General features: G+C 28.3%; 1 protein-coding gene across 4 annotated transcripts in view; it reads right to left on the bottom strand.

Annotated features, from left to right (window-relative positions):
• The window catches only part of LOC129960059 (uncharacterized), a 353,127-nt gene that overhangs the window by 221,416 nt on the left and 116,849 nt on the right, over positions 1-14,862 (bottom strand). The window contains exon 1 of one of the 4 annotated variants that reach the window (XM_056073115.1): positions 2,258-3,262. The exons of the other annotated variants lie outside the window; for them this stretch is intronic. Within the exon in view, the coding sequence (XP_055929090.1) occupies positions 2,258-2,384 (127 nt within the window). The 5' untranslated portion in view covers positions 2,385-3,262. Of the gene's footprint in view, positions 1-2,257; positions 3,263-14,862 lie in introns of those variants that run through there. 4 annotated transcript variants of the gene reach the window in all.

The following is a 14,862-nucleotide window of genomic DNA, read 5'->3' as shown; positions in this document are numbered from 1 at the left end:
ATTGAATAGAACATTTAAAACATATTATTTCCCTTTAATTGACCGCAAAAATAACTATTTTTTATCCATCACTGTAGAAAAATTTAGATAATTTTTTTAGCATGATATTCTGCTATATATTTTTTCAAAGCACGGCCTTTTCTTCTATAGGAGAACTCAATGCATTACAAGTCATGCATTAATGCATGATTAAACAATTTAATTTTTTACATTTAAATATTTTTTGTTGTAATATCACATTTTGGTGAAATTTTTTGAATTAATGTTGGAAAAATATGTTTACAAAATTTTTTATCTTACGAGAATATATCTTTTAACATTATAAGCACGAAACGTTATCATTACAGAATCAATGTTGAAAATTATAGTGATTCTAATTTTTTTTAAAAAATTGAACAAGTTAAGCAAATAAAGGAAGTTTTCATACAAGAAAATCATGATACAAAAAGTGTAAACCATTAAGAGCCGGAGAACGATCTATAACGAAAACAAACCACATGATTACGTAGTTTCATAATATTTTTAAAAAAGCTTCTAGAAGTTTTCAGAATTAAATAAACTTCCAAATAACATGCTTTTAAGAGTTTAGAACACACGTGTTAAAAGTATTTATCTCTTTATTTCGTATTTTCAGATTCAGGTAGAAAAATATGCGGAGTTGTTTCTCTTCCAGATAATAAAACAACGCCCAAATGCAAGTTCCTCGCACTGAATCAAATGAAAGGGAAAGTCATGCGAATTCCTTTGCGGTTTCCGTGTTTCCGCATTTGTTTTTTAGTTTAAGGCTTCAAGTGTATAGTTTCTCCGGAATTGAGTATCAGCATTAGAAATTACTCACGTGTATATACATGTGCTTTTGTAATTGGAAAAAGGGAATACTCTCACCGCTAAAGAAAGTTTTTATTATCTTTTTGACGACTGAATTTCGTTTTTGAAAAGAATTATATAATTGATTATTTCAGAGAAATTTTCATTCCTTTCAAATCTAGTTTAACTTTTATTTTTAGATGAAAATATCATCATGAAATGATTTGATTTTGCTTGATTTTCATAAACTACATCTTTTAATTTTGAATAAATATTTAATTTCATTTTTTAATTTTTAAACATATTCTGAAAGAAAAAAAATTCATATATTCTAAAAGGGATTAAGATTTTTAAGTTATCTTTTGAAATATTTATGAAATGCAATGATTGCTTTACGAATAAATAGAATAAAATTTAAAAATTCAGAAGAAATTATTTTTTTTATCAGGTTAAAGGGAACGGATAATTTTTGAACTTTTCTTGCGTTAAATGAAATGACTTATTTAGGGAATTCCGGACTATTGCCAAATATTTTGAAAATGACATTTATTTTAAATCCATTCGAAACAAAATTTATTTAATATAATATAAAAGAAGAGTATTTGATACATATGAATCTTTGTTTAGATATCAAACTTTTCGAGGTAAACAAAATGCTTCAAAGGATCAATGAGATACATATTTTTTACATGATAAATATATAAACTGCTTTCAACTACAATTTTATTACGCTCTTAAATATGAATGTAAAGGAAGAAAAAGCACGTATGGCTTTTATAAAGAAATAAAGCTTACAAAAATGGGTTTCCTTTTTTACAAAAAACAGAACAAGTAACGCTTTTATATCTCTTTACATAACTTCAAAATTAATTCGGTAATAAAGTTTTATAATTAGATCTAAAAATTATTTTCATAATGGAAATTATTTTGTATGCAATATTTCATGAAAATATTTCTGATAAATTTTAGTACTTCTGAGCAAAATTATTATATATCATAGAAATCATCCGTGAAAATAGTTGAAACTTATTCCTTTTTAAAAACAGACATTTAAAACGCAATATTATCTTCTTTAAATAACAGAATGAATCGAAGTTTTTATTACATAAGATACTGAAAACATATAGTCACAATGGTTCTGTTTCAGGAAATATGGAAATCGCATTAGAATGACTCAATGCACTTTGATTGGCGGCACTATTATTGTTTTGCATATAATTAGTAATTTATAATTGAATATAAATAGGAATTAAAAAATTATATGTAAATGTGCATGTAAGCAACGATTAAAATTTCCTACAAAAAAGTAAATCATCCAATCTGGAACGCTCAGCCATAAAAGATAAAATATAACCTATCATTTCTTAGAATATTAAAAAATATTCACGAGTTTCAAATCTTCTTGCAATACTTTGCAAAACTATTATACATATAAATTTTAATGGCTTACCTTTCTGCAAAACAACTCCGCCAAATTTCTTGGAAAAAGTAGGAGTCACGGCTGTTAATGGACCTCTCAAGGATGGCTGAAGGTTTGCTTTTGAGTCAGAACGGGAACGACCTCGAGACATAGTCATCACACAACTTATAGAAAAAAGAGTCTTGAACACACGACGTGGTGTTCAATATTTAGCTTCTTTACTGCATTTTTAAAGTTTACTAGTCTCTCCAGGAATTTGTGACCATGAATTTGATGATATTCTTCCAACAGAGTTATTTCAAAAATGTCGGATTCGGAGTAATCTCAGATATTCACATGTCAAGTAGCGTTAAGTAATCCTTAAGGAAATATTTGCAAGTAAATATCTTCAGCTATTAAAAAAGAATGAGGCTTTGCTAAATTCTTAACCAGAAATAATTCGAAATGAATTCTTGTCAATGTTCTATACACGTAAAAATTAATAGCAGAAATTATAACTTCGATATTTTATGAACTTGTTTATATCGAATAGGTGCTTTAAAAATAGCAATTTTATATATCAGACGAGAAATTTCAAGAATATTTACTTCTTACATGAAAGGTTAGCATTTGACTTTCAAAAAGAGATATAATTTTTGTCACAAAAGTTTTCCCATGAGCCTTGCTTGTTTTCATTTCATTAAATGGAATGAACTAAAGAAACTATTTACTTCTCATGATGAAATATATTCCCGATTTAGAGAAAAGTTGTTGCATATGCAATTGAGCTCCGATTTAATTTATACACTAGTTTGTAATAATATTCTCTTGTGGGAAATTATTCTTTCAATAGATATTGTATTCTCTTCTTAACAATAAACAATGCTATTTTCAAAATTTCTTCCCAATAGGGGTAATGAAATAACATAATGAGTGAAGACACATAAATCTTTGGATATTTTAGTTCAGAAAAAATTGTCCGAAAAAGTAAATAATGCCAATGATTAAAAAGAAAATCACATTTTTAATACTTATTTCCTGCACCTAATTCAAAAGGATTTACCTTCAATGTTCGCAGCAGCATAATTTTGGTGCCAATATCTACTAGAAAGCAGATATTTTCAAATGGAAACAGAAATAATTCCAAAATTGGCAATTGCAATAGATAATCCAAATATTGTTAAGTTATTTCATATCCGTTAGATTTTTGACCTCGTAACTCCAATCCGTTTGATGCGCGAGTAAGAATGTGAAAACAGTCAAGGAATTACGAACACGCGAAGTGAGCACTGGGAATCCAGAGAGTGCACCTGTTGTTTGAGCACCAGAAAAGACATGCAACCAACTGATGGAAAAATTCTGTATTTTGTGCTAGTATCTGATGTTAGGTAGGGAGAACCTTGTTCTGGTGATTCAGCCTGCTTCGGCCTCGTCAACAGGTGGAGGTGACGTCATAGAGATGCGATTGTTGCCATGGCACATCGGTTCGTTCTCAATAAATTCTCATCTCGAAAAGGGGATAATGGATTGGCAGGTATTATTGAGAGATGAAGATAGCTTTACAAGGCAAATCTCTTACTTTATTAAAACAGTGATAAATAATTTTTAATAAATTCTAGAGGGAGGGGGGATAATAATATTTCACATACAAAGTAAACATAATAAAAAATCGACAAATTAAATTTGTTCCCTTATTAATTGAAGTATCTATATCTGATAAAATATGTAAATGATACACTTTTCTGATACGAATACAACGCTTTTCATGATAATATGGATGAATATCAGGTAATAAATTTTAATGCTATATTCATTTTTGATTCAAAAATATATGAATAAGATAAATATTTTGTTAGCATATTTGCATCATTAGCGCATGTAAGTGCTATCGTTTTTATCAAAGCGCTTTTATACGTAGATTATCAGGGCAATGCAACAAGAATGCTTACAAATTACGTATTTATAAAACATAAATAAATTTTGAATTCTTTCCTAACGACTTTTTATAGTTTCTATATGTTTTAAAGCACTTTTATTCTTATTAAATAAAAGGAATTTTTGATGATAAAGAATGGCAAGGGATTTTGATAATATTACACTTTTGTGTACTTACAAATCCAGCTCCCTCTCAATCCCATAATCTAATCTCCCTTCTGATACTTTATTTTTTATTGGAGATTGCAATTTCTCTCATAAGAACAAGCATACGATTCTATACTATTGGAATATATATATATATATATATATATATATATATATATATATATATATATATATATATATATATATATATAGGAGTAAAACTCGAAAAAAATATCCAAAATTATAATTTAACGACACGTGTACACGTCAGAAAAAGTAAGAGTTAAAATAAGTTCTGAAGTGTAATATATTCAGAGCAAAATAAAATATTCTCAATGATTAATTAAAAAGGAGCAAATCTTAGCTAAAAGTTTCACGTATAAAATTTTTTGCATGATGATTTAATTTATTCAAAAGCACGATGTTTGAAGAAGTTCGATTTCTTTATTATAAATTATTTTTTTCCGAACTACGTTATAAATAAATTCTGCACCAACCTCTAACAACAATATCCATTTCTAAATTAAAACATAATTTTATCCTCAGTGAATGTTTACTTTTCAACTACATTTTCACCTTCGTTGTTTTTCTCTTACCAGGCTATATCCATACAATTTTAAGTTCCCAGTGTTATTTATTTTACTCTTGAAGAAAACTCTTGGTGCTATAGGCTAATCAAATTAGTTTTCGAATGGAAAAAGACTAGTAGGGTAAGTTGAATAAACAGACTGGAGGATGAATAAAATAATAATCTGAGCTATTTTTGCACTTGACGAACTGCGTTTTTTGAAAACAATACATAGCATGAAGATAGAATCCAATTTATAAAGTAAATTACATTCAAGAAATACATTTTCTTTCGATACGTGCATGAAAAATATTTTTTATAGCTTTTGATTAATATATAGATGGAAAAAGAAACCTAAATATATCCGATTATTTGAAGAAGCAGTTAATCTATTACTTAGAACTGCTACGACATACAGATTAGGGATTTTGAGCCTTTGCAGTGTTGAAATAGTTATTATTATTGCAAGTGTAATCTCGAGTTTTTGAGACGCAAACAATATATTTTTTCTGTTAGATTAAACATACATTGGAAAGATTAGTGATGCAAAGAAATAAGAGTTTCATTAAATACTATTGCGATTTTTACCACGTTGAAAGCATTTTAATAAATTCATTCTATTCAATCAGGCAACGTACAAATCACCTTTCCTCTATTTCAAACAATTTTTTAGGCTACGCTATGCAAACGATACATTTTAAATAATCACTAACAGACCACTATTTTATGCGAGGATAAAATAAAACATTGCTCACAGTTGAAATATTGAAATACAAAAGTGAAAGCGAAAACAGCTTAAGCTGGAAAAAGACTAAGCTGCATTCAAAGAATCAGTAAGCAAAGAGGATCAGCTCTGTTACGGAAATACATATTAAACATTCTGACAGAAAGAACACAATGTGGAAGTTTTTCTATTTCAGTATCGAGAAACTGTTGTCATCTCTTTTGCTTTAGGAAAGGCAAGTGTTAGTGAGATGGTCGCTTAAAACACGTAAACAAGTTTATTTTGATAATAAACAGACTAGAATTGCTTTTTGTTGAATCAAACATAAACAGATGTGAGTAATTGAATCTTCAGAGTATCGCGTCTAGATTCTTTTGGGATTATTTAAAACTAGTCTAGTTTTAAGAAATAACTAATCTCTTGTTCTGCAAATTTTTTGAAAACTTTAAATCGAGAGGTAATTTTGATTAAACACTTCATGATAAATGTATGTTTCTGTAAATGACAAAGAGCAAGTTGTTTTATAACAGAAGATATAGTGTTAAAGCAATTAATATAGAAATGATGCGTAAAGATGAAGATCATAAGACACTCACTTAGGGTTCCATTTAAAATTATGTATAAAGTGAAGTGAATTGCATCAATAATAAGAAGAAAATTGGTACATAATATCGAAAAGCATGCTTTATGTCCGTCTTATAAGCCAAATACCGTTTTTTCCTGTCCATTTCAAAGAATACTTACGCAACATGGTGTGTTCGCATTGACCTTTTGAAATTTGGTGAACAGAATAGAATATTCATTTGAACCTTCTCTCTTAGATCAATTAGGCTCAAAATTTTAAACAGATATACAGTTTGGGAATCAGAACTACAGACCAAATTGAATTGCTCTAACTTGCTGCATAATTGTTTACATACACCTGATTTGACAGATGGATCGACAGTCAGCCCGTACAGTATTTAGTTTGAAATTTAATTCGGATCTATAACTCTGGTGATAAAACCATAAGCTGAAGGATTTCAGTTTAACTCGTTGAGTACTTGAAAACTAGCTCTCACATGCATATGGATGGATAGACAAACTTTCCTTTGGAGTATCTAAAATTTGATATATAGCTGCCATTTCTTTTGTTAAAGCTATATAAATTTTGTTTGTCATCCTGGCTTTCAGTTCTCGTTTTCGTAAGCAGAGCAAGTCGGCAAATAAATACAATTTGAAAAATATTCATTAAAATGAATAGGTGGTAAATATACTATATGATTAAATGTATTTAAATACTTCCGGTTTTACACATGTGTTCGAGAGGCTGGACGAGCTGCCTTTGAACTTTGACTATATAAAAAATACACTTCATTAAATTTAAGATTTGGCCTCGAGGGCACATTGAGGACCGATCGGAAATCAATGAAGAATAATATGACTTGAGCTCACTCCATTTTTCTGAACACAGATTATGATTTTCACCTTTCATCAATAATTGTTTTTGTTTTTGTGCGAAACACTTGCATGCTTTTTTGTAGCAATAGAATACATATTCGAGAAAATATTAAATTTTTTTTTTTAAATCCAACATTTTATGCATACATTTTTTTTGTAAGATGTAGAGTGTTAAGCCAAATTATATAAAACTTACAGAATAAGTGTTAGTATACTAGAAATATATGAAATATTTTTAAGATTTAATGTAAATACTTTCAACATTCGAAGAAATATGTGCATTTGAAGTAAATAATTTACAACTGTGCAAACATGAGTCTTAATTAACTTGTTTTTTCACAATATTCATATCAGATATATAGAGCAGCTTATATATAAAAAAGTAGTTGAATATTTTAAGATTCAGAGAGATAATGGCACTGTAGCGAACTGAATTTCAGTTGCTCTTTAAGAGAGTGATATAATGAGTTTTTTTTTTCTCACAAATTCATATTTTTTAAACTTTAAATTCGGATTGCTATGCTAAATTGCATAAAGGCTAGAAATATTAAATATCCACCTATACCTATAAATAAATTATAAAATTTAAATTTAATAGATTGAACATCATAACTAACAGTAAATATTATTACTTCAATCACATTTGCATAAAGAATAGAATAGAGCAATATGTGATTTGATATGTGCTGTACGATTAAAATCCTCCATACACTTTAATGCTTTGCATATTCTACAGATTATTCTTTTAATTATCTTGCAGATTATTACTTTATTACTTTCAGTCAGTTACTTTTATGAGCTAATGCGATCTTTTGCTACAATGACATTACAACTCCATGAGAAAGCTCAGCCACTAGTTTCTGATGATTTTTTGTAGGAATTATTCACCATTCTTTGTGAATATAACTGTTAAGCTCTGTCACTGAAATGAGGCAATGCGTCGTGGCTCGAATAAGTCGTTGGAATTCAAATGACAAATGTTCTGTTGGATTTTCATATTATAAGCAAAACACACGCAGAGAATTTTTTAAAAAAACTTTATATATTCCCGAAAACATGTGCCATTTTTATGTCAATGCATGTCAGTGTTTAGCATAACAAGAAAAAAAAACTTTATAAAAATTTCAAATTGATGCCAACTATCTGTGAAAAGAGGTAAGCCCAAATCATTTTCTCGTTTATTAATTTATTGCTGGTCCCCTAATTGCCCTTAAGAAGAATCTTTACTGTAAAATGGGATTTTAAGAATATTCTTAGCAACGATGAAGTTTCAGGGAAATTCATTTATTATTTCTGGAGAAACTTTTGGTTCTTTGTCCAAATAGTAAAATGCGTGGAAGCTTTTCATGATGTAGTACATTTAAAATAGAAATGTAATCCGCAAACATAATGACGATAAACGATGAAAATGGAGATTAATGAAGTGGGGACATGTCAAGACTAAGTGTCGTACTGGTTAATTTAATTCAACATAATGCTCCATTTTACAGTAAAGAGCGAAGTTTTAGAGTTATAAACTTGGATCGATAGTTAACCAGAACGAACGAGAAGTTCGGTCCAGGTGTATAAACATTCAAGATTTGCGAGTTTACAGTCAAATGACTGAATTGTTGACACAGATAAGATGATTGAAGAGTGTTGTTTTGATTTTGCATTCCTCATTATAGGAAAGTAGGATATTTTTTGAACTAATTGAACAGATAAAAACTTCAAATAACGATCATATTCTTTCATATCATTGTTTTTATGTCAAAACGTCGTATGTCTAAAGTTACTCATGGCAGTTTTCATACGGCATTTTGTTAAGACAATTGAAACCACTAACGGCATATTGTTAATTATAACATATTACTATCACATATACATAAAAGTAGACGTATATAACTCACGTAGATAAATTATTTGACAAAAATTTGTTTTAGTAAGTTTGACATACGATTATTTTGATATAACAGTTACGATATAGTAAATTTCAAATGTAATAAGTTGAGGATAACATTTATTTTTACAAGAAAGAAGGAATTTAGAAAGCCTTTGAGAACATAGCATTTAGATACAGAAATTAGAATCAAACCTTGATAAAATCTCTTCATCAGATCTTCAGTGTAACAGATATTTCACAATATCATACCAATTTGCAATTATTAATTTACAAAAGTGACAAGTAACAACTGCTTGACATACTTCGGTCGTAAAATGTATTGCATGATTGTAAATAAAATGCGTCAGCTGCTGAATTTTAAATATTAACAAATGAAATTAATTACGAGGGGGTATCAATAAATAACAAAAATAATTTTGAACACAATAATAAATGCAATGAATGATAATAAGAAACGGAATTAAAAACACTGTAATTCATGAAGAGGCATTTATCCTAGCACTGGATCAGTTTGAATGTCCAAGGCCTTACAAAACGCCCTTCAGCTGCTAGTAGAACTGCTGTCGCACGCACCATTTGAGGTTGTCGTGAGTGTCAATATTTGATCTCTGAGAAACTTCATGTTATGAAACAGATAGAAACCTGAGTGTTGAATGTCTGAGCTATGCTGTGGGTGTCCCAAAACTTCCCAATCAAATTTCTGCAATTTCGCTCGAAGGAAAATAACTGTTCTCAGAAGTTGCCTGTAAACAGGCGAGAATGGACTCTCAGAGTTTCATCTATTTGGACTCATGAAGAAGTATCTTGGCGATCCAATCTTGATTCTGACATCAACCTCAAATGGAGCATTCGACAGCGGATCTACTAGTAGCCGACGGCGTTTTATAAGACCTGGATTTTCAACTGATTCAGCGGTCGGATAAATGCCTCAAAATGATGGCAATTATGTTCGAAAAATAATAAATTAGCAATACTTTCATATATTCATTCAATGCATTTTTTATTATTATAATCAAAATTATGAGCCTTACTTATCGATGATCACTTTTGTTTCTTCAATAACAAAAGACAAAACAGTAAATTATTTCATTAAAAACCCATATCGAATTGAAGTGAAAAAAAACTGGTAGCTAATTAAATGATGCAGTTTTAAAGTTCTTTCTTTATTTAAAATTAAAAATCTTAATTTTTAAGATGTTTTCCTTATAACTACTAATACAATTTTTTTGAATGGTAGAATTATAATATGATCAAACAACATTGCAGTTACTTTTATACAATTGAAAAGACGAAAGATTTATTACAAAGTGTAGAATTTCAATTAAAATATCCAATGAAGTATTGATAAATTTTAAAATAATATTTTAGAATATCTAAAAAATTTAACTAAAAATTTTCCAAACAAATCTTTTTGCATAAATCTTTATTTCCTGGTTTAGCTGAGTTAAGAAAAATCGTATTTACTGTCTTTGTCATCATATTTACCAGATTCGGTTCAACGACATTCTTTCCGCACTAACTTCCCGAGTTAAAGTGTTGTTGACGCGGAAAAGTAGCAGGTGGTTTCTGCCGGAAAAGGGATCAGGTCGTTACTCTGAATTATTTCATGATAGAACGACGGAAATGCTCTGAGTCTACCATCATTTCATAGGGGTAGTTTTTTCCTACTCACAACCTAGCATCGTAGAAAAAGAAGATAGACAGAGCGACACATTTTTTTAAGCAATAACATTACTCAGACATAATGAAATATCATGGAATATATTTATTTTTGATAAGAATGGTTGAAAGTAATCTAATCACTGTTTTAACCCTTTAAAGGGTCATTTTTTTCTAGTCATATTATGTTAAAATATTTTTAGGCTTGGAATTAGAATAAGAAAAGGGATTCATTTAGCTTATTAGATAAATTTAATTTGATTAATTAATTAATTTGGTTAATTAATAATTAAGTAACAAATCAAGACACATCATTTTTATTGAGATAAAGAATTGAAGCATCTAAATTTCTGTCTTTCTAAAAAAAAATTGTCAAAACTTATGCCAACCTACAAAATTTCATACAAAGATTGATAAATTTGGCGGGAAGCATACTTCCCACGGCCCTAGAAAGGGTTAATAATGTAAGCAATACTGGTTTATTTTCTATCAATAAACATATATTTTCAATCAGAGTATTCTTAGGAGAGAGATTAGGGATTTGGGATTTGCTTAGTTCTTTGTTGGAGTATAATATGTTGTAATAAGTGTAACATGTAAATAATAATTCAGGTGTTATATTAACAATTATATTACCTTTTCCTAATGCTTCGAAATTCAGCATACAAACTGTTTGGAGAAGAATGAGGGAAAAAATAATTCAGAATGGCATAGGAACATATGGCCGAAAAGGCTATCCGGGTCAGTTGTACAAGGATGCAAATTCAACAAGCCAAATAATGGGAGAAAAGTCTTTTATTCAACAATACTTTACGATTGGACTGAATAAAGTACAATTGCTCGGAATTCTAAGCATTCATAGTTATTCACTTTTCACAGAGGCAATGCATAAATTGATTTTGGTTTATTTTGCGCTTTCTACCGTTCTTGTGAGATTACATGCTAAAAAGTGAATCATCTGTAGATATAAAAGAAAAAAAATATTAAGTATCTTAGCATTTCACTAAGGCATTTATATTCTCTTTATGTAAACTTTATATTTAAGAAATGGCTACATATTTTTGAAACTCATAACATAAGTCATTCCTGATTGAAAATCTCTAACACATATTAATTTTTAAAAGGCACAGCTGAAAATAAACTCACTATTTTTTTAAAGATTCACTTATTTTTAGTTTCACTTATTTTTTATTTGCACTTATTCATTCTGTATAAAAATAATATTTTATTCGGGATATTGCTACAACTAAATTTGGAAATAACGATGTTATATTACTCTTAAATTGCGTAAAATCAGTCGTAAGAAATACAACCTTAAATTCTAACTTTAAAAAAGAATGAATTAAGAATTTAATCTCAAAATTCACGCTATGTAAAGTAATGTTTATTAGCTTTCGTTTCAAGGGGGAGGGCATTCATAGTCATACATTGTTGCAAAATGGCAATAACGTTTTTTTGAATCTTAACATGATTCAACTCTAATGGAATATGATAAAATACATCTATTTTCGACAGACATGGCTGGAAAGACTGTCACAACTTTTTGACAATTCCTTTAAGCTCGCTTGTTTATACTGAATAAAAGAATTATTATAAAGTCTGACACTGTTTCGAGTTAAGCTCGGATTTCGAAGCTGAAAGTTTATCTGTTTTTCCTGCAAAACCCCATCATAAGAAATATAAACTTTAATAATAAATTCAAAATTTACAAGATTCAAGAGTTAAAGGATTTAACGCTTACATTGGATCGGCACAAATGTGTGAAGACCAATTCCTTTCACTAGAAGTTGTATTTTTTCCCCTGCTTACTATCTGCCGTCTTCAAAAAAGACGTTAGACAGGATGACACGTTTTCGGGAAAGCAACATAACTCACCCCTAATTGGATATCCGAGAACATATTTATTTTTGACATCCTCGGTTGGAAGTAATCTCATTATTTTTTAACAATGTATATAAACTGGTTTATTTATCTTGAACAAAAGTATCATTTTTAACAAAGAATTTTATCGAATTTAGAGCAGAGTTTAGAAAGCGCGAGCATTTCATGGTCTGATTTATAAGGAATATTTATTATTGAAATAAAATGAGCTTTTAGGAAAATTGTGTATGACTTATAAATTATGTATTATATTCTCAAATTTCTTATTAGTTTTAAATTACTTTTTGTGTACTCAGTTGCTTTACTTATCTATTTATGTGAATTTAAAGGACAGTAAAGATTTAATTGAATTCCTTTTATTCTAGAATTTCAAACACTCATTAGAAGGAAATTAAAAACAAACAGTATATCTATTTACAAATGAGAAATAAAAACCTGAAAATATACTTTTCAAAATTACAGCTTTAAAAATATTTTTGCATCAAATAATGGTATTTTCTTGATTTCAATAATTAAATTTGAAATGAATTTTACGTATGACCTCTGCCCTGAATATCAGTAAATAAAATGTAGAAATTACAAACCAAGTAAAGTTATTTTCTTGTCAAGTCAATAATTAATTTGCCTTCATAGAAATGATATTATAAACAAAATCGGTAATGACTTACAAAATAAACATGATCGATTATTACATTGTATACAATGTATTAAAACCATAAAATATTTGAGATTTCTTCCAAGGATGTAGAAAAAAACCTCCCATTAATTATAACACTCTAAACAATATATTATAACTATGAATAATTACACAAAATATTTGATATTCTTTCTAACGGATAAGTTTGTTGTATACGTGGGCATATACTTCACGATATAAATACTTCAGAATGTAACAAATTATCATGCTATTAGGTACGGAATTTTAACGACTTTTAAGAACAATTATTAATTTTATATTAGTATATATAATTACTATTTTAATATAGTATAATTATTATTTATAAATATGTACTAAAAAAGCCATTTTTTTAAAAGTGACGAACCCGTCTTTCTAAATGTAATAGGTTTTTCTAATTATAAACCGCATTTACGTTTTTTTTTGTTTTTTAATTGATTTTAATTTAATGTCAGTACACAAATTATACTTTTTAAGTTTTACTTAATTGAAAAGATATCATGAACAGAATATAAAAAAAAATAATTATACAGTCATTATTTATAAAATATCATAAAAAGTTTTAAAATATCACAAGACAAAAATAATTATATTTAAATAGATATATAAAGACATTTTGATACTTGAAAGAAACGTCACTTCAAAAGAAGAAAATACCCAAATTGTTCCTTGAGGACAGAATTTCTTAATATGTGCGCCGATTTTAAATTCGGACTTGCAAATATATGATTATATCGACACATTGATTAAAATTCAAGAAGTTTTAAGCCAGTAATTTGAATAATTTTACATTTCCATGCAAGAAAGTTGTATAAAAACATGAAAAACATATCACACAGAGTGGAAAGCGATGAAATGATACTTTTTTTTTCTAAAAGCTTATTCTATTTATTAGTAAGATTATGCTTAGGATTTTCATTCGATTTCAAAAAGAGCCAAGTTACAGAAAGCATAAAATTTATTTGAATAATCTTGTTTCTTGGAATGTAAAAAAGTCTCAGATGATAAAACCCTTCCCAGTCTCTTGACAAGATAGAAGGAATTATCTGAGAGAAATTCATCTTTTACTCAGTTTTTGATGTTCAAACAAATATGGGTAAAATGACCATATTTTTGAAGTCATGAAAAATCGATTACAAAGTGCTCTTTTTAAGCTTTTTCACACGAAAATCCGTGCTCTTGCATTTTAGTTTATTATATTATTCGTTTGTATTTCCTGACATTCTGTTTTTTTTTTTTGAAGGAGGATGTTTTTTACATAATAATTGGAATTACTATACGTATTTAGTTTACAGGGAATATAAAATTACTTAAATTATTAATTGCTTTATATATTTACTGATATATTTGATAATACAGATAGAATTAACTCAATAAAAACTGGTTCGAAATATATTTGTTTGTTGAAATGTGAAAATGAAAATCTTACGCTTCAAATATGAATTTGTGAATTCAAAATAAGGAAAACATTTCTTTGATACAAATCTATTTAATTATACTTGTATAGTAAACTGATGCATTCTGAAATAGGCAAGTGATTTAGCTATTTAAAAAAGTAATGACATAACTAAGGAGCATTCAAGAATTCATTCGTTTTTTAAGCATTAAAGTATTCAGCTATATTTAAGATCAAAAGAAGTCATTCCATACAAATTTTCTCCTTGGTTATTTTTATCATTTATCAGTATCATTTTAACATTAATTTCAGTATTCATTAAAGTAATGCATTGATGTCCATTGATTA

Source organism: Argiope bruennichi, chromosome X2 (assembly GCF_947563725.1).
Source record: "Argiope bruennichi chromosome X2, qqArgBrue1.1, whole genome shotgun sequence".
Taxonomy (NCBI): domain Eukaryota; kingdom Metazoa; phylum Arthropoda; class Arachnida; order Araneae; family Araneidae; genus Argiope; species Argiope bruennichi.
Note: the sequence above shows the minus strand (reverse complement) of the source record. Positions and strands in the feature narration are given on the sequence as shown.